Source organism: Myxine glutinosa, chromosome 7, assembly GCF_964187855.1.
Source record: "Myxine glutinosa chromosome 7, kmMyxGlut1.1, whole genome shotgun sequence".
NCBI classification, from domain to species: Eukaryota; Metazoa; Chordata; class Myxini; order Myxiniformes; family Myxinidae; genus Myxine; species Myxine glutinosa.
The window spans coordinates 169245854-169266346 of record NC_136267.1 but is presented as its reverse complement, the minus strand read 5'-3'; the positions used below and the strand labels follow the sequence as shown (position 1 = coordinate 169266346).

The 20493-nt window shown below is 47.7% G+C and overlaps 1 protein-coding gene across 4 annotated transcripts in view; it reads left to right on the top strand.

Moving 5' to 3' along the window:
- LOC137431816 (natural resistance-associated macrophage protein 2) overlaps positions 1-20493 on the top strand; it is a 121385-nt gene that overhangs the window by 31805 nt on the left and 69087 nt on the right. For all 4 annotated transcript variants that reach the window (XM_068123551.2, XM_068123550.2, XM_068123548.2 and 1 more), the window contains exon 5: positions 11139-11258. In XM_068123551.2, the coding sequence (XP_067979652.1) occupies positions 11139-11258 (120 nt within the window). The remainder of the gene's footprint in view (positions 1-11138; positions 11259-20493) is intronic.

The following is a 20493-nucleotide window of genomic DNA, read 5'->3' as shown; positions in this document are numbered from 1 at the left end:
CGGCTCTACTGATTGTTATTTACATGCAATGGGACTAGGGAATGGGGGATTGGGGAAAGTTGGGGAGTATTGGAGAAAATAGGGGAATATTTACAAGCGGATATGGAGGCCAAATTCCATATTCGCAACATTGCACCCTTCTCTACCCTCGGGGCGTCCCGACCCGATAAATTTTTACCTACTTTAGTGTGGCACGCAATGTAGTTCCCTCTACTATTAACTCTACCCTGAGTGCGACAGTTTTACAGATATTCACAAATGAGTAAATATGTCCCCCTGCGACGTTGCACCCTTCTCCTCACAGAAACACACCCACAGGATAACCGAATCCGGAAAGAATTCTCAAACTAAACATACAGCCGGTAGGGAGCATTATTTACAAGACTACGCTGCTATTTACACTACGATCCAGGACCTGTTTTTGGAGGAACACATGCAGATGTTATGCATAGAGAGAGCGCGCTTGCCAACATCGATACACCAACCCACGAGTGCTCTGTGGCCGACGGCCTTTAATAACGTGCAGAGCACCCTTCCCGAGCATCAAAAGCACCACCCCACCACCAATCGGTGCAGTCACCATTGTTCATTGGAATAAAAATAAATTCGACAACCCCTAACCCTGCAGGTGTCTCTTGCTCTTCTTGTGGTGCACTTGGTGTTAACTAAAAGTGGTTCACCTGTATGGCATAGGTGCCACGTTGACCCATAGGTCCATCCCCGGGTGGTGCTTGGCCGCAAACGAACTGCGGTCCATTGTGGGTGGCCACAAACGTTGCGGTCCATATGGTGTATCGATCCCGGCAGCAAACAGCGAAAGTGCAGGCCCACAACTGCGCAGCCAGCACCTCTCTCTCCTCTCTCTCTTCCCCAAAGCCAGATCCTCGGAGGTGGGAGACAAAAGAAGCAGACAAGTGAGTAAGGTGGTAAGGGCGCAAAAGTGCACGCAATGTAAGGTGATGCACACTGGGGGCACATGGGAACCAGGTGAGACAGGTACGTTCCTATCGTACGCCCCCCCCCCACCAGGTAACCTACATGGCCCCTCCCTTACCCCTTACTGTATCCACAAAACACAACACTACCCATAAACATCTACTTTACAAATCAACAAACATCCCTACTGTCTTCCCCGTTCCTCCCATATACCAAATTCGTCTTCTCTCCCTCCTAACCAATCAAATTTGCCATTTTCAACTCTCATCAAAATTTGCCATCTCCAACTCAACATCATAATTTGCCATTACCAATTCATCATCAGTCCCTCCTAGGGAGGGAGAGATGGAATCACCCCAATGTCTCATCCACGTCGTGATGCGTCTCACAAATCCACACAGCGATTCATCTCCTGCAACAAAACAAAGAAAACACAGGTGTGGAGTCATCATCATCACCACAGGCAAGTGGCTGCGTATGGTGCGACAGGTTCATCAATCCTAACTATCTCCTAAATGAGTTTAACAACTTTACACTACCCGGGGTCTTTCTCCGGCCAAACCATTGGCCCTCTTACACTATGGGTTCTAAAAACCAATTCCCATTGGCCAACCTGTGGTGCTTTTCAATTTGGGGTCTCACTCCCCCGATTCATCTCCCGGTGCCCTCGCACAATTTCTGGGCTGTGGCGTGTACCTCTCCCAGTGGGTCTACCCACCTGCACACCTCCACCACTGCAGTTGCCTCCGAGCTTACCTGCTCCTCACCCTAACCTAACTACCTGGGGAAGGCCCTCTGGCTCTCTCCCCACTCCGTGCCCTCTCTGGCACTGGGCTGCCCGATCCACACCCGGGATCCTCAGGCACCCACTCACAACTACCGGCTCCCAGAGCCCACCTGCGGCCTCACCTGGCCGACATCCTCACAGTGGTGGAGTGCCCAACCAACTACACACACTAACAGGCTACATGCCCAGCCATTTCCACAACACTAATGCACCCATTCACAACACCATTCTGCAACCGCACCACAAATGCCAATATCCAACCACAATTTACCTGCACCCTCTACCTAACACTTACACTACCCGCCCCGGGTACTCGTGAAAGGGGTCCACTCTTCCCCCATCCACACCTTCGCACCATGCACACCACTCCGTTCCACTTACTCCAACTCTCTCCACACACCTGTACTTGCACACCTGTGCTCTCACACCTGGTGCCACCTGCACCCTTCTCTCCCCAAGCGCATTCGCGCTGATCCACACACTCACTACTCATACACTGTTCCACACACCTGTCCAGTTGCACACCTGTGCAATCACACCTGTTCAACTCTCACAAACACGGCATCATCTCAGCTAACTACTCCCTTCTGAAACTTGCGCTTCCCAGTCGTCCCTTTAAACTATTGCGCTCCCTCGTCATTATCATCCATACTAATCTACCTGCGTCCCCTCTACAGGTATCAGTCACTAACTAAACCTTAACGTCACCTAATGTCATCTTCTAGGGCCCTACACACAATATCCTAACCCACCCGGGCTAGTTTTCACTGCCATACACCCCATAAGCTATTGCTCCTTTGCCCCACCACATGGGAAGGATGGTGGACTTGCCATCCCACCACATCGGGGGGCTCTCACTACCAATTTTGCACATCAAATTTCAACAAATCAAAAATTTGCCAATCACTGCCCATCATCTGCCAATCACTACTGCCAATCCCTTGCCAATCATCAAATTTTGTTTTTCTCTAATTTTGGGTCCAAAACACTAACCTCCTCACCCAGTCTACTCACTAATACCTCTCGGTGCGCCAATCCCTGTCCAAAGCCCGGCTTCGTAAAGCCAAGCAATGGATGCTGGTTGTTTTGTGCCAGCGGCTGGATGCGTCCGGCACTCGGTGCAGGGACGGGGGCTTACCCGGGCCGAGATCCCACGCATCACCTCGGCGTGGAGCCATCCAATGTCCCGATCTCGACCTGCCGGCACGCCTCAACAAAACGTGGTCGCCATAACGACCCTTCCTATCGGGCTGCCCGCTCCGCCTAGTGGAGCACGGACGCGGCCGTTCAAAGCGAGGCCCAGCACGCACCGAGGGCCCGATTCGGCTATAAGTCGTTCTAAACTCTACCCCGTCTAACGTCGATGCTTCACCTGGACGCTTACACCCCGCAGCCCGTTCCTTGCTCACACATCCAGTCGTGCCCATGCTCCTCGTACCGTTCCTTACACACCCAGGTACACCCATTCCACTCACAGCCTTGGTCACACACCTGACCACCGAACACTTTGGCACACATTCGTTGGTCGCACACCTCACCAACACACCGCTTCGCACCCCCTCCTCGGTCACCTCCTCTGTGACAATCACAGGCGTGCCCTCATTCGCACACCCAACCACGTGCCTCACCACCAATTCCAGCGTGCATTCCCACTCACGCTCTACCATTCCAGGTGTGCATCCTTCCATCCCAGGTGTACATCCTCGCTCACCTGTCACAACTAACTCACGCTCCATGTCACTCTCACTACTTTCACCTCCATTCCTGACAGCGCACTCACCCTTACTCTTGACAGCGCACTCTTTCCTCATGCACCTGTCCGTCACACACCTTTCTCGCGCACACTCTCCCGTTACACCCTCTGTAACACTCACCACAGGTGGACACTCTTCCTTACTTCTGACAGCGCACTCTTTCCCCATGCACCTGTCCGTCACACACCTTTCTCGCGCACACTCTCCCGTTACACCCTCTGTAACACTCACCACAGGTGTGCATTCTTCCTTGCCTTTGACAGCGCACTCTTTCCCCATGCACCTGTCCGTCACACACCTTCCTCGCGCACACTCTCCCGTCACACCCTCTGTAACACTCACCACAGCACGCTTCCATGTGCTCCCTCGCACACGCGCTTCGACCAACTCACTCTTGACAGCACCCTCACTCCTTGGCACACACTTTTTCCTCACACACCCCAGAGTCGGACTTTCTCGCACACCTCCTCTTTCGCACACCAGACCTGTCGCACACTTCACCAACGGCCTCTCACGAACACCCGGGTCCATCTCGACCCCCAAGCTTCTTAAATCCCCTGGCGCATCATACGCACGACCATATTGGTCACCACTTACACCAGGTCCTCTTCCTCTTCGCTTCTCCTCCATCACCTGCGAATCCCTCATCCGGTTAACGAGCACATCACGATCCAAACACAGACTTTGGACCAATTCTTTTATCTCCTCTTTTATCTCTTTGTTATCCCCTCTCCGTCGCTTCTTAATTTCGCTCACCCCTTCTTCCACTTCTTCTAATTTGTGCCTCACCTCTTTTATTCCCCGGTACGTCTCCTCAAGCTCGTCCTCCAAGGCTACCTTGACCGTTTCCATGTGCGTCCTCACCTGCCGGTCCTTCGTCTCCATTACCTCTATCACCTCGTCCAACCTCGTTGTCAGTCCCTCACGTACCATCTGACATTCCCTCTTCGTCGCTACCAAGTCATCTTTTAGTTCTTTCTGTGTCGCCTTTAAACCTCCTAATACCGCAGTGTTCCTTTGAACCTGCTCCACTAACTCCGTCTGTCCCACCGTCAGCTGCTCCACCTCCTGCGTCAGGTCCTCTATGCCCCCTTGTAACTTTACAGTCCCCTTTCTCACCTCCTTCTCCATGTGCTCCTTACAGTGCCTCACCTCCTCGCGCACTCCTCCGACCTCCTCACTCACTCCTCTTCTGATCTCCTCTCCCATCACTTGCATCTCCTGCCCAGATGCCACCCTCATCTGCTCCATTTCCTCCCTGTGAGCATCCAGTTTGGTTTCTACCCCCATTCTGACCCCCTCTATCTGCTGCTCCATTTGTTTAACTTCCCTTTCCGCTTGGTCCCTCATGTCCCTCAATTTGCCTTCCATACTGTTTTCTAACCCCTCTAACCCTTTTTGCATCCCTTCCATTTGATTCTCTTGAGCGGCCATTCTGTTTTCTACCCCCGTTAACCCCTTTTTCACCTCTTTTATCCCGTTGTCTAACCCTTCAAAATTATTGTCGAACTTCCCAAATTTCTTGTCTAACTCCTCACCGGTACCCCTCGCTTCGTCCCTCATTACCCCCATTTGGTTTCCCATTACCCCCAATTGCTCATTCTGAGCCTCCATCCGGTTCCCCATTACCCCCAATTGGCCCTCCAATTTTCCCCGATCACACCTTGTTTTGTCTATCATGGCATCCATTTTTGCATTCATCTGGATTAGCAATAGTTTAATGCTCACCCAGTCTTGCACAGGGACCCCGGCTTGTAGCAACCAAAGGTTCGAATCCACCGGCGGCGCTGCTACGGTCGCGGGCGCCGTAGTCATGTGCGAGGCGCCATTTTGCGTGCCTGCTACCCTCGCTGTTTCGCTCTCCTCATGTCCCTCATGTCCCTCAATTTGGTCCTGGACCGACCCTGCTTCACTCTCCGCTACCGGACCCCAGCCGTCTTGATCCGCCATAGCGCGACTTGCAAAATTCGAGTTTCGTAAAACAAATCCAAATTTTTTTTTTTTTTCGTTATAATTTCGGCGAGCGCAGTAACCGCGGGACCGCGCTCCGGCTCGATTTTGTCGAGCGCAGTACGCGCTCCGAACCGATTTTCCCTCCCAAAATTTGGGCCTAACTAATTTAGTCCCGGGTCCGAATCTCACTCCTCGACACCAATTGTTACTCTAATAGTACAATTGGTGTTCCAAAATTTGGGCTAAATAAATTTAGTCCCAGGTTCGAATCCAACTCCTGACAACCAATTGTTACAGACACGACTTTGATGTTAAGGTGGGCCGAGCGGAATGGCCGTCATGTCCGCACAAATTACCCGATGGTACTCGAACGTTGACGAAGCCGCGCCACGCTGGCTCAATAAGAAAAAGAAGACACCCGGCTGGGTTATAAAATGACGACACCAGGGATACGGTTCTCAAGACCTCCGGAGGAGATTATATTCGTGCGGAAGGTCAGATTACAGGGACGAGAGGTACAACATAGAAAGACAAGCACTTAGACACAATCTTATATTATTCCCGGACAGACGACAGACAAACGGAACAACGGCTGACTCACACGGGGGTTGATGGCAGGAAAGCGGGTATCGATGGCTCAAGGTGCACTCTTGGCTCAAAGCAGGGTACACGGTTCGGTCCAGAGATGCGGGGAGGTCTCGTCGCAGCGCTCAGAGGTGACGTTCTTTCTCAGGCCTCTCCAAACTCAGGCGCATCTGTTTCAGCGCTCGCAGGTCCTTCTTTCTCCAGCTGGGGGCGAATCTGACGTCACGTCCGCTACGTGGCCGCGTATATCCGGCGGGGAGTGACACGCCCTCGGCTCGTTAGCTCCGCCTCGTGGAATCGGCACGTTGCTTCTCATTGGGTGCATGCGGGGGGGGTTACCGGCTCCGCCCTTGACGAGGAGCTGACAAGGAGCCCCTTCGTGGTAACCCCGTGGAGCGCATGGTCTGGAGCTAATCGAGCCGGTGTGAGGACGCATCCTCCCCCGCTCCGCCGCCATCTCCTCTGTTGTTGTTGTAATTGTTGGGGAAGAAGATGGAAGGAGGTATGGGAAAGGTCCTAAACTCACTACTGATGCCATATAATCACATTCTGGTGCAACGAAGAGTCATAATTAATGGAGACGAGGCCTTAACTGACATAGAATAAGAATAACTAGGAAGATGTCCGAAAGTTGTCTACGTGTGGTGCGGTGGACCTGGGCACGACATTTAATGGGGGAATAAGGGGAAGGTCGGCTCTACTGATTGTTATTTACATGCAATGGGACTAGGGAATGGGGGATTGGGGAAAGTTGGGGAGTATTGGAGAAAATAGGGGAATATTTACAAGCGGATATGGAGGCCAAATTCCATATTCGCAACAATATATATATTGTATACAATATCGAGGCTCATGTAAGAGCTAACGCATTAAACATAAAAACATAAACGGACACATAAAACATATAATAAAGGGAGCGGGAGAGAGAGGGAAGACAGCAACAGTAGAGAACAGGGACATCGGGAGATCTGCAGAAGGGAGAGGGCTGGAGGGGGGCGGTAACACGGTATAAAAAAAATGGACCCTACTAGGAATTTCAGGAATGAAGTCGGGGATTGAAAAAGGTGGATTTGGGGTTTTTTAACGGGGGTAGAAAAGATCAAGGTTTTGGATGGGGGAAGATAAGAGATGGTGGTGAACAGCTGTTTTAAAGATTTGGAGGGAGGAAAGGGATTGAAGAGAGTGAGGGAGTTTGTTCCAGAGGTGGGAAAAAAGAGGTATGAAAGGGTGAAGGTGAGCAAAGAGTCTTGATTTTGGCAGTTTCACCAGAAGAGGGTTGCTGGCAGATCTTGTGCTTCCTGAAGGAATATTTGGGGGACCTAGCAGAGAGAGGAGCAGGGGGAGCAAGGCTGGAGAAGAGTCGGTAGAAGATAGAAAGACCATTAACCTACTTGCGGTGAGAGAAAGGCCCTCAGAATCGGCTTCATCATGGGAGATTCCAATGATTCTGAAAGCCTTGGTTTCAACAGTGTGAAAAGCGTGATTTATATTGATGAGACGATAATTCAAATAAATGTGGAGTTTTGAGCAAAATTGTTTTCATGAGAGAACTTATTTTCAAGTGTAATTTGGAGTGTTCTTTGTCTATATTTTGAATTTATGACAAAAATAAACACTCAAAAAATGTTCACCTAACGATGCTCGGTGAAATTTTATTTTTCATTGCAATGTAAGTTTTTTGCGCTCCACCCCGCCTAACCTAAAATTGTGGATCCGCGCCGACATACATACATACATACATACATACATACATACATACATACATACATACATACAATTGCTCCATTATATATAGACTAGACTAGATGCACCTGCTCCCTACGGGAGCCGCCAGGGGCGTCATGCTATCATCTTTATGATTATTAATACCATATCAGGTACCCATCCTATGGGTAATCCTGTTCCAAGCCTTTTTTTGCACTTCCAGGAACCTCCAGTTTAGCAGTACTGGGACATGTTAAATAAGGTGGTGTATAAGACTGCTTTACAAGCACTAAACTTCCAGAATTTTATTAAACGATTTTTAAAATCATTTTTCATATAAATTGAAGTATATACTTGAACACTGCTTGGGCTAACGTGTTCTATGAACTCTCGAGTTCCTCGTGTGATTGGGCAAACTGTTCTCAAAGGCATTGTCCTTGTTAACCTGTGTGCATTGTCCTCAGGAAAAGCCGGTGGGTCTAATCGACTGAGAAGAACACTGTCAGCTATCTTGGCTCGAGTTTCAAAATATTTTGTTTCAAAATATTTTACAGTTGAAAAGGATCGAGTTTGCCATTTGTATGTTTGGCAACAAAATAAGTGGTTAATACACTGTTAATGAGGTTAATATACTGTTAATGAGGTTAATACACTGTTGATGAGGTTAATACACTGTTGATGAGGTTAATACACTGTTGATGAGGTTAATACACTGTTAATGAGGTTAATATACTGTTAATGAGGTTAATACACTGTTGATGAGGTTAATACACTGTTAATGAGGTTAATATACTGTTAATGAGGTTAATACACTGTTGATGAGGTTAATACACTGTTGATGAGGTTAATACACTGTTAATGAGGTTAATATACTGTTAATGAGGTTAATACACTGTTGATGAGGTTAATACACTGTTGATGAGGTTAATACACTGTTGATGAGGTTAATACACTGTTGATGAGGTTAATACACTGTTGATGAGGTTAATACACTGTTGATGAGGTTAATATACTGTTGATGAGGTTAATACACTGTTAATGAGGTTAATATACTGTTAATGAGGTTAATACACTGTTGATGAGGTTAATACACTGTTGATGAGGTTAATACACTGTTAATGAGGTTAATATACTGTTAATGAGGTTAATACACTGTTGATGAGGTTAATACACTGTTGATGAGGTTAATACACTGTTGATGAGGTTAATACACTGTTAATGAGGTTAATACACTGTTGATGAGGTTAATACACTGTTGATGAGGTTAATACACTGTTAATGAGGTTAATACACTGTTGATGAGGTTAATACACTGTTGATGAGGTTAATATACTGTTAATGAGGTTAATACACTGTTGATGAGGTTAATACACTGTTGATGAGGTTAATACACTGTTAATGAGGTTAATACACTGTTGATGAGGTTAATACACTGTTGATGAGGTTAATACACTGTTGATGAGGTTAATACACTGTTGATGAGGTTAATACACTGTTGATGAGGTTAATACACTGTTGATGAGGTTAATACACTGTTGATGAGGTTAATACACTGTTGATGAGGTTAATACACTGTTGATGAGGTTAATACACTGTTGATGAGGTTAATACACTGTTGATGAGGTTAATACACTGTTGATGAGGTTAATACACTGTTGATGAGGTTAATACACTGTTGATGAGGTTAATACACTGTTGATGAGGTTAATACACTGTTGATGAGGTTAATACACTGTTGATGAGGTTAATATACTGTTGATGAGGTTAATACACTGTTGATGAGGTTAATACACTGTTGATGAGGTTAATACACTGTTGATGAGGTTAATACACTGTTGATGAGGTTAATACACTGTTGATGAGGTTAATACACTGTTGATGAGGTTAATACACTGTTGATGAGGTTAATACACTGTTGATGAGGTTAATACACTGTTGATGAGGTTAATACACTGTTGATGAGGTTAATACACTGTTGATGAGGTTAATACACTGTTGATGAGGTTAATACACTGTTGATGAGGTTAATACACTGTTGATGAGGTTAATACACTGTTGATGAGGTTAATACACTGTTGATGATGTTAATACACTGTTGATGTTAATACACTGTTGATGAGGTTAATACACTGTTGATGAGGTTAATACACTGTTGATGAGGTTAATACACTGTTGATGAGGTTAATACACTGTTGATGATGTTAATACACTGTTGATGTTAATACACTGTTGATGAGGTTAATACACTGTTGATGAGGTTAATACACTGTTGATGAGGTTAATACACTGTTGATGAGGTTAATACACTGTTGATGAGGTTAATACACTGTTGATGAGGTTAATACACTGTTGATGAGGTTAATACACTGTTGATGAGGTTAATACACTGTTGATGATGTTAATACACTGTTGATGTTAATACACTGTTGATGAGGTTAATACACTGTTGATGAGGTTAATACACTGTTGATGAGGTTAATACACTGTTGATGAGGTTAATACACTGTTTTTGTTAACATTCACATGATAAATCAAACCAATTGAGTCATGTGAAATTGCTAAGTGGGACATTGCCACTTTGCTGATGTTTTTAGCATGTGCTCCATGGATGCTGTCATTATGAACAGGCCATAGATTGGTCGAATTTTTGCAATATTCTTCTCACTTGCATTAAACCTGTCAAATGCTTAAATATCCGTAATATACAAAGTGATTTAAGGTTTTTGATGTTCTGCCTGACTCAAAATACTTTTGACATAGCTGTTTGAGTGCAGTAATTTACTATGCCAGTTGATTTATTAAATGTTTTGCCCCATTTGCATTGCAAAGTATTTCATCCCAAGTGTTTGAGAAGTTTTGAGGTGTTCCTCGGTGTTCCTCGGTGTTCCTCGGTGTTCCTCGGTGTTCCTCGGTGTTCCTCGGTGTTCTGTGCTGTGAGCATAACTCACCATTTCCACTTCCAAGCAGACTGAGGCAATGTGAATACGTAACCATACCAGAATGGCATTCAGCCATAGGTAAACTATTAAGCCTCTCAGAGGTATGCTCTCTACCACGTGCCATTCTAGTTTTAACTTAACGTTGGTTCAGTCTGTCTTGTCTTCTGCCCAAAGCACCATTAACTCTTCACGATCCAAAGAGAGAACCAAGATGACAAAGTGCTAGAAATTTGCTGCTTTCCACCATTTTGTTGTCTCGGGTGTTACGGGGACTGGATATTTGATGGCAGAGTATTGGAAATGTGATGATTTTGCGAGACCAATAAAAAAATTGTATCCACTCCAATGAATTAGGAAACATCTCACAGGAACACTCGCCAGTGGCGGATGTTCCATTTTGGCTCATTTTTGTGGATCATCCTCTTTTTTATTATTTATTTATTTATTTTAATGTACATTAAATGTCTCGCTGTTTTCTAGCTCCTATGGGTGTTACTGATTTCAACTGTACTGGGATTGCTGCTTCAACGATTAGCAGTGCGACTGTGTGTTGTCACAGGCATGCACCTAGCAGAAGTTTGCAACAAGAAATATTCAAAGGTATGAATCGAGAAAGTGAGTCAAAATATCCATATGTGATCGTGACATTTTGCTGATAATTATTTGTACGAGTATTGAAGAATTTCTGAATTTCCAAAAGCAAATGCATCTAAAGAGTAAGATCTAGTGTCTGTCCGTCAGTTTTGCATCTCCCAAATCACTGGTTGCACAAAGTTGAAATGGTATCATAGTAATCGCCAAGGACCCGTGCAGAGTCAAGGAAAAAATGATTTTGACAAAAACATTTTCATTATTCACGTCTAAATGGCCATACAAAGCAGGTGTGAAGTACGCACCGTGTGTTAAAAAAATAATTGTATACAGAATCGAGGCTCGTGTAAGAGCGAACACATTGAACATGAAAACGTGCACAGACACGAACCATGCAATGAAGGGAGCGGGAGACAAGAGGGGGAGGGAGAGGGAAGCACACAAGCACAACAACAGTAGAGAATAGGGACGTCGGTAAATCTGTGGAAGGGGGAGGGCTGGGGAGGAGGGAGGGGTACACGGTATAAAGCAAATGAACACTACTAGGAATTTCAGGAAAGAAGTTGGGGATTGATAGAGGTGGATTTGGGGTGTTTAAACAGGGGTAGAAAAGATCAAGGTTTTGGATTGGGGAAGATAAGAGATGGTGGTGAACAGCTGTATTAAAGACCTGGAGGGAGGAGTGGGATTGAAGGGAGTGGGGGAGTTTGTTCCAGAGGCGGGAGAAAAGAGGAATGAAGGAGTGAAGGTGAGCAGAGAGTCTTGATTTTGGCATTTTCACCAGAAGGGGGTTGCAGGCAGATCTTGTGAGTCCTCCAGGAATATTTGGGGGGCAGAGCACAGAAGGAGCAGGGGGAGCAAGGCCAGAGAGGAGTCGGTAGAAGACAGAAAGACCACCAATCTGCCTGCGATGAGAGAGAGAAAGGCCCTCAAAATCAGCTTCATCGTGGGAGATGCTGCTTGGCGAAAAGTTGAGACGCTGCTGATTGGCTGCGAGACGCGATGTGCACTGTGATTGCTCCTGGCAAGTGACATTGATACACCTTTACTTGCACCTGCTTCCCTGTTCTAGAAATTTCAAGAGAGTAGATATCTGCGATCATAAGTGATCGCCGAGGGTATACCTTCCCAGACGGGAGGGTGTGGGGGGAGAGGAGAGGAAGGGGGGAGGGTGGGGGGGGGGGGGGTTACCCCTGGTCCACGATCCAACGTTGGCCATATTCTATTCGGACCATCATATGTCCTTGACCTTTCACATTTAGTGATGGAGTATCGGTTAACAAAATGTGTCCCCATCTGTTTATCCATAAAACTAATCACATCATGAAAATTGGAGGTAAATTATTCAAGTTATGATCAAGAATGTTTTTTTTTTTTTTTTTTTTTTTTATTGGGTCACCATCCAAAAAAAAGAAGGTCAAGGACATGAATCAAATATCAGGTGCACAATTTCAATGCAGGTACACTATTATGATGCAAGAACATCTTGGAAGACCAAGCGGTCTTTGGGAATCCGCATTGGAATTGAGCGACAAAAAATGTTTTTTTCAAGACCGCCATTTGACTGACCTTTAACCCAGAGGGGTATGATGTAAATGAAGCATAAACGTGCTTTTCTCTAGGATTGAGGCTTTCTAGATAAGGCTATTTAGTTCCGATTGGACAAGCCTTTGTCGAGTTATGGTGAAAAATTTTTTAATGTCTAAAATTGGGTCATGACCTTAAAAATTAGCTCAAAGTCAAAACTATTATGGCAATTCCACATGCATTTTATTGCCATTATCGATGCAAGTTTTCATTCCAAAAGTCCCAGCCGGATATGAAATACAGCACAGAAATTGATCGTTTTGAAATTTGGATTATTGAGTGCAAGAATAATTTTTCTTCTAAATGGTGGCTTAGTACTCTTTGGGAGGGGGTGGGGGGGGAGCCTCGGGCCCACAGGTTTGCTAGTTCATAAATAGAGTCGATATTTGTTGAAGTGGGTATGGGTAAAATTTCTCTTCTACACAGGGATTCACCAAATCTGCAACACCATCAAGCGACAGCTACAAAATAGGCACCTGGAAGATCCAAAGTCTCAATGTACCGAGAAAACTTGCAAATGTATCACAGTACATCACAGATCCAAAGTCTCAATGTACCGAGAAAACTTGCAAATGTATCACAGTAAACGAAAATACATAGGTCCCAAGTTTGGTAATTGTAATTGAGGTTCCACCCAATGGCTCGGGGTTTGCCAAGGTTGGACAGAGAGGAGTGGTGACCCCCACCCCCACTCCTCCCCCCCGCCCCCAAACCCCCGGTCTATTCCACACACTTACCCGTGTATACCAGCCATAGAAAGGCAATGCCATCATTGCCCGAGGAGACTCGACATGAAAAAATAATAATAAAACAAGGTTGGACACATACTTCTGTCTCATGGATTCCCTCTCTCTTCTCTACCTTGGTGTGAATGTGGGCCCAGATTAAGGATATAGATAATTAAGGAATCTCATTTGCTTGTTGCTTTATGGGAGCATATGGCTTGATGAGGGTAAGGGGATTTATTGGCATTTATTGTATTTGCTTCTTGTATTCATTCCCTCTGTGTGACCATTACTATATACTATTAGTAAAAAGCCTGTCAAATATGATGGGTTGGAAACGTTTATTCGACGGTGCAGCCTCAGCCTCATGTCAGGTGTGCTTATATCTTCTTTATTTATTAGACATCATGTGGATGTAAATGAACACTCATTTTACTCTGTTCATGTTATGCATCATGTTCAGTGAATTTCACCTCCCTTCACCTTGTATGTATTGTTAATGGTATTTAAAAAAAATGCTTCTGGACACCGCCCTTGAGGCTCGGTTTGCAAGCCACCGTCTACAGTTCCAATAGAAGAGACATAATTTCTCTTTCATGGAAAATCTTTTTGGAGTTTTATCCTCAAAAATAGACCATAGTGAACACACATTCATGTTAAAAGATCGGCCTTTAAAACCTACCCTTATGAAGAGGGACAGACATCTGTACAAACACACAAATTGACATTGTGTTTTATACAGTAGATAAGTAAAATTTGTTATTAGTGCTATATCCTCAAGAAATTTGGATTTGAGATCAAAAGGTGAATATGAGGCAAGAGTACAAAAGGTGAGGTTTTATTTCTAGGTGTTTCTATGTATGTATTGTTACAGATACGACTTTGATGGTATGGTGGGCCGAGCGGGATGGCCGCCGTATCCGTACAAGTTACCCGATTGTACTCGAACGTCGACGAAGCCGCGCTATGCTGGCTCAATAGGAAAGAGAAGACACCCGGCTGGGTTATAATGACACAATACGACACCAGGGGTTCAGTTCTCAAGTATATTCGTACGGAAAAAGGTTAGATTACAACTACAAGAGGGACAGCATAGGAAGACAGGCACTTAGACACACTCTTATATTAACCCTAGACAGACCACAGATAAACGGGACAACGCTGACTCACACGGGATTTGATGGCAAGGAAAGCGGCAGTCGATGGCTCAGGTGCACCTGGCTCAGGGACAGAATCACGTACGGTGGTGTCCAGCAGATGCGGGGAGGTCGCTCAGCGCTCGTGGGTCGCGACTTTGGTGGAGATGCCGGGGAGGTCGCTCAGCGCTCGGGAGGGTGGCGTCTTGTCCTTCCAAGCTCGGGGCGCATCTCCTGTCACGTCCGGCGCGGGGCCGCGTATATCCGGCGGGGAGTGACACGCCCTCGGCTCGTTAGCGCCGCCCCAGATGGCATCGGCCCATGGCTTCTCATTGGGTGCGGGGGTTACCGGCTCCGCCCTTGACGAGGGGCCGACAGGGAGCCCCCTTCTGGGTAACCCCGTCGAGCACATGTTCAATGGCGGCCAACCGAGCCGGAGTGAGGACGCAAAGCCGCTGTTGTTGTGGTTGTTGTTGGAGCTTGAGATGATGGGAAGAGATGCGGGGAGGTATGGGAAGGTCCTAAACTCCTACTGGTGCCATATCATCACATTCTGGTGCAACGAAGAGTCATAATTAATGGAAACAAGTCCTTAACTGACATAGATTAAGAACAACTAGCAAGATGTCCTATAATTGTCTACGTGTGGTGCGGGGGACCTGGGCACGACATTTAATGGGGGAATGAAGGGGAAGATCGGCTCTAATGGGTGTTGTTTACAGACAATGGGACTAGGGAATGGGGTAAGGGAGAGTTGGGGAGTATCGGAGAAAATAGGGGAATATTTACAAGCGGATATGGAGGCCAAATTCCATATTCGCAACATTGCACCCTTCTCTACCCTCGGGGCGTCCCGACCCGATAAATTTTTACCTACTTTAGTGTGGCACGCAATGTAGTTCCCTCTACTATTAACTCTACCCTGAGTGCGACAGTTTTACAGATATTCACAAATGAGTAAATATGTCCCCCTGCGACGTTGCACCCTTCTCCTCACAGAAACACACCCACAGGATAACCGAATCCGGAAAGAATTCTCAAACTAAACATACAGCCGGTAGGGAGCATTATTTACAAGACTACGCTGCTATTTACACTACGATCCAGGACCTGTCTTTGGAGGAACACATGCAGATGTTATGCATAGAGAGAGCGCGCTTGCCAACATCGATACACCAACCCACGAGTGCTCTGTGGCCGACGGCCTTTAATAACGTGCAGAGCACCCTTTCCCGAGCATCAACAGCACCACCCCACCACCAATCGGTGCAGTCACCATTGTTCATTGGAATAAAAATAACTTCAACAACCCCTAACCCTGCAGGTGTCTCTTGCTCTTCTTGTGGTGCACTTGGTGGTGTTAACTATTAGTGGTTCACCTGTATGGCATAGGTGCCACGTTGATCCATAGGTCCATCCCCGGGTGGTGCTTGGCCGCAAACGAACTGCGGTCCATCGTGGGTGGCCACAAACATTGCGGTCCATATGGTGTATCGATCCCGGCAGCAAGCAGCGAAAGTGCAGGCCCACAACTGCGTCGCCAGCACCTCTCTCTCCTCTCTCTCTACCCCAAAGCCAGATCCTCGGAGGTGGGAGACAAAAACAAGACAAGTGAGCAAGGTGGTAAGGGCGCAAAAGTGCACGCAATGCAAGGTGATGCACACTGGGGGCACATGGGAACCAGGTGAGACAGGTACGTTCCTACCGTACGCCCCCCCCACCAGGTAACCTACATGGCCCCTCCCTTACCCCTTACTGTATCAACAAAACACAACACTACCCATAAACATCTACTTTACAAATCCACAAACATCCCTACTGTCTTCCCCGTTCCTCCCATATACCAAATTCGTCTTCTCTCCCTCCTAACCAATCAAATTTGCCATTTTCAACTCTCATCAAAATTTGCCATTTCCAACTCAACATCAAAATTTGCCATCACCAATTCATCATCAGTCCCTCCTAGGGAGGGAGAGATGGAATCACCCCAATGTCTCATCCACGTCGTGATGCGTCTCACAAATCCAACAGCAATTCTCATTTCTGCAACACAAACAAAGAAAACACAGGTGTGGAGTCATCATCATCACCACAGGCAAGTGGCTGCGTATGGTGCGACAGGTTCATTAATCCTAACTATTTCCTAAATGACTTTAACAACTTTACACTACCCGGGGTCTTTCTCCGGCCAAACCATTGGCCCTCTTACACTATGGGTTCTAAAAACCAATTCCCATTGGCCAAACTGTGGTGCTCTTCAATTTGGGGTCTCACTCCCCCGATTCATCTCCCGGTGCCCTCGTACAATTTCTGGGCTGCGACGTGTACCTCTCCCAGTGGGTCTACCCACCTGCACACCTCCACCACTGCAGTTGCCTCCGAGCTTACCTGCTCCTTACCCTAACCTAACTACCAGGGGAAGGCCCTCTGGCTCTCTCCCCACTCCGTGCCCTCTCTGGCACTGGGCTGCCCGATCCACACCCGGGATCCTCAGGTACCCACGCACAACTACCGGCTCCCAGAGCCCACCTGCGGCCTCACCTGGCCGACATCCTCACAGTGGTGGAGTGCCCAACCAACTACACACACTAACAGGCTACACGCCCAGCCATTTCCACAACACTAATGCACCCATTCACAACTCCATTCTGCAACCGCACCACAAATGCCAATATCCAACCACAATTTACCTGCACCCTCTACCTAACACTTACACTACCCGCCCCGGGTGCTCGTGAAAGGGGTCCACTCTTCCCCCATCCACACCTTCGCACCATGCACACCACTCCGTACCACTCACTCCAACTCTCTCCACACACCTGTACCTGCACACCTGTGCTCTCGCACCTGGTGCCACCTGCACCCTTCTCTCCCCAAGCGCATTCGCGCTGATCCACACACTCACTACTCATACACTGCTCCACACACCTGTCCAGTTGCACACCTGTGCAATCACACCTGTTCCATCCTCACACACACGGCATCATCTCAGCTAACTACTCCCTTCTGAAACTTGCGCTTCCCAGTCGTCCCTTTAAACTATTGCGCTCCCACGTCATTATCATCCACACTAATCTACCTGCGTCCCCACTACAGGTATCAGTCACTAACTAACCTTAACGTTACCTAAGGTCATCTTCTCTAGATCCCTACACACAATATCCTAACCCACCCGGGCTAGTTTTCACTGCCATACACCCCATAAGCTATTGCTCCTTTGCCCCCCCATGGGAAGGATGGTGGATTTGCCATCCCACCACATCGGGGGTCTCTCACTACCAATTTTGCACATCAAATTTCAACAAATTAAAAATTTGCCAATCACTGCCCATCATCTGCCAATCACTACTGCCAATCCCTTGCCAATCATCAAATTTTGCTTTTCTCTAATTTTGGGTCCAAAACACTAACCTGATCACCCAGTCTACTCACTAATACCTCTCGGTGCGCCAATCCCTGTCCAAAGCCCGGCTTCGTAAAGCCAAGCAATGGATGCTGGTTGTTTTGTGCCAGCGGCTGGATGCGTCCGGCACTCGGTGCAGGGACGGGGGCTTACCCGGGCCGAGATCCCACGCATCACCTCGGCGTGGAGCCATCCAATGTCCCGATCTCGACCTGCCGGCACGTCTCAACAAAACGTGGTCGCCATAACGACCCTTTCTATCGGGCTGCCCGCTCCGCCTAGTGGAGCACGGACGCGGCCGTTCAAAGCGAGGCCCAGCACGCACCGAGGGCCCGATTCGGCTATAAGTCGTTCTAAACTCTACCCCGTCTAACGTCGATGCTTCACCTGGACGCTTACACCCCGCAGCCCGTTCCTTGCTCACACATCCAGCCGTGCCCATGCTCCTCGTACCCTTCCTTACACACCCAGGTACACCCATTCCACTCGCAGCCTTGGACACACACCTGACCACCGAACACTTTGGCACACATTCGTTGCTCGCACACCTCACCAATACACCTCTTCGCGCCCCCTCCTCGGTCACCTCCTCTGTGACAATCACAGGTGTGCTCTCATTCGCACACCCACTCACGTGCCTCACCACCAACTCCAGCGTGCATTCCCACTCACGCTCTACCATTCCAGGTGTGCATCCTTCCATCCCAGGTGTACATCCTCGTTCACCTGTCACAACTAACTCACGCTCCATGTCACTCCCACTACTTTCACCTCCATTCTTGACAGCGCACTCACCCTTACTCTTGACAGCGCACTCTTTCCTCATGCACCTGTCCGTCACACACCTTCCTCGCGCACACTCTCCCGTCACACCCTCTGTAACACTCACCACAGGTGTGCATTCTTCCTTGCCTTTGACAGCGCACTCTTTCCCCATGCACCTGTCCGTCACACACCTTCCTCGCGCACACTCTTGCGTTACACCCTCTGTAACACTCACCACAGGTGTGCATTCTTCCTTGCCTTTGACAGCGCACTCTTTCCCCATGCACCTGTCCGTCACACACCTTCCTCGCGCACACTCTTGCGTTACACCCTCTGTAACACTCACCACAGGTGGACACTCTTCCTTACTTCTGACAGCGCACTCTTTCCTCATGCACCTGTCCGTCACACACCTTTCTCGCGCACACTCTCCCGTTACACCCTCTGTAACACTCACCACAGGTGGACACTCTTCCTTACTTCTGACAGCGCACTCTTTCCTCATGCACCTGTCCGTCACACACCTTTCTCGCGCACACTCCTGCGCACACTCTCCCGTCACACCCTCTGTAACACTCACCACACCACGCTTCCATGTGCTCCCTCGCACACGCGCTACGACCGACTCACTCTCGCCAGCACACTCACTCCTCGGCGTGCACTTTTTCCTCACACACCCCATGGTCGGACATTCTCGCACACCTCTTTTTTCGCACACCTGACCTGTCGCACACCTCACCAACGGCCTTTCACGAACACCCGGATCCAAACCAATCCCCAAGCTTTTTAAATCCCCTGGCGCATCATACGCACGACCATATTGGTCACCACTTACACCGGGTCCTCTTCCTCTTCGCTTCTCCTCCATCACCTGCGAATCCCTCATCCGGTTAATGAGCACATCATCACGATCCAAACACAGACTTTGGACCAATTCTTTTATCTCCTCTTTTATCTCTTTCTTATCCCCTCTCCGTCGCTTCTTAATTTCACTCATCCCTTCTTCCACTTCTTCTAATTTGTGTTTCACCTCTTTTATTCCCCGGTACGTCTCCTCAAGCTCGTCCTCCAAGGCTACCTTGACCGTTTCCAGGTGCGTCCTCACCTGCCGGTCCTTCGTCTCCATTACCTCTATCACCTCGTCCAACCTCGTTGTCAGTCCCTCACGTACCATCTGACATTCCCTCTTCGTCGCTACCAAGTCATCTTTTAGTTCTTTCTGTGTCGCCTTTAAACCTCCTAATACCGCAGTGTTCCTTTGAACCTGCTCCACTAACTCCGTCTGTCCCACCGTCAGCTGCTCCACCTCCTGCGTCAGGTCCTCTATGCCCCCTTGTAACTTTACAGTCCCCTTTCTCACCTCCTTTTCCATGTGCTCCTCACAGTGCCTCACCTCCTCGCGCACTCCTCCGACCTCCTCACTCACTCCTCTTCTGATCTCCTCTCCCATCACTTGCATCTCCTGCCCAGATGCCACCCTCATCTGCTCCATTTCCTCCCTGTGAGCATCCAGTTTGGTTTCTACCCCCATTCTGACCCCCTCTATCTGCTGCTCCATTTGTTTAACTTCCCTTTCCGCTTGGTCCCTCATGTCCCTCAATTTGCCTTCCATACTGTTTTCTAACCCC